Raw genomic sequence first — 1,226 nt, forward strand, 5'->3', positions numbered from 1 at the left:
ATTTTTATTTATATTACTATTATTATAAATATTGTTGATTGTTTCATATCATATTATATATAAAGAATTAGAAAATTTTTTTTAATATTGCAAAGCGCATTATTCATTTTTCAATGAATTGACAGTAATTCGTTTTTTTATTGGCTTAGAATACAACTTTTTAATTATTCGAACTGCATTCCAGATATAACTTCTGTTTAAATATCTTTATCCGTTTAAAGTTTGTGAACTAATGTGTGATGTAGATAGCATTATCATTCTTGTTCTGTCTATCAAACGAATGAAATACACGTAACAAAAGTGGTATGCTTTCGCGATTTCTAAACTTCGCATAATACTTGGTGGAAACTCTTGAATGTGTAGCAGTTGAAGCAAGGAGAATCCACCCATCACGATGGTTGCCTGTGAGTTGCGTTTTTATTTACGTTTATATTTTCAGTTTTCGTATTTTTTTTTAATACAATATTTGTGCAATACAAATATAGGGAAATTGAACTTTACACTACAGAAAAAATTAAGTTTTGTTAAACATTGTGTTTAGCCACTCCCTGTTCTTATTAACCATTTTTATACTGTTACTCGCTATTAATAAGGTATTTATTTCCTAAAAGAGTTAGGGCTAATTAACTGATGACAACGCCTTAATTGTTCAGCGAACCGAGTACTCATATGATAATTTTTCTGAAAAACAGTTACGATTTCTCTAAAATGTATAGTTCAATCATACTAAAAACATATTGATGATAACATATTTTTGTATACATATTTTGAATTCATTTGGGAATACTATGTAATACATTCTACTTAAAAAATATGCTCATTACAAGTGTACTGTTACAGAATACTGTTTATTCAAATATTTACGAATTTTGATGTATCTCGAAATATAATAATATGATGTCAGATTTAATTATCATTACAACATTAATTTTACCATTAATTTTACTTCGTATTTTTTTGAGTATATTGTAATATTTAACGTATAGCTTTATTTCTTTGTATAAATTTTAAAGTAAAATGGAACTGTACTAATTTATATGTACTATTTATAACAGGGTTTAATGAAAAATGTCAATATTAGTACTAATTGAATAACCTTTAAATTAAATTTAATTTTTAGTTGTAGGAATTAGATGTGCATATTTGTAAATATGCACACATACACACGCGCGCGCGCACCAGAGTGCTTCTGTACAAAAATAAATCAGTGATTTACTTTTTATTTT

The 1,226-nt window shown here is 26.2% G+C and overlaps 1 protein-coding gene across 1 annotated transcript in view; it reads left to right on the forward strand.

The window, feature by feature from the left end:
- Positions 1-337: 337 nt before the first annotated feature.
- Positions 338-1,226, forward strand: part of LOC108578968 (bleomycin hydrolase) — a 2,776-nt gene continuing 1,887 nt past the window's right edge. The window contains exon 1 of the mRNA XM_017942392.1: positions 338-404. Within this exon, the coding sequence (XP_017797881.1) occupies positions 395-404 (10 nt within the window). The 5' untranslated portion in view covers positions 338-394. The remainder of the gene's footprint in view (positions 405-1,226) is intronic.

Source organism: Habropoda laboriosa, unplaced genomic scaffold (assembly GCF_001263275.1).
Source record: "Habropoda laboriosa isolate 0110345459 unplaced genomic scaffold, ASM126327v1 scaffold30, whole genome shotgun sequence".
In the NCBI taxonomy this organism is placed as follows: domain Eukaryota; kingdom Metazoa; phylum Arthropoda; class Insecta; order Hymenoptera; family Apidae; genus Habropoda; species Habropoda laboriosa.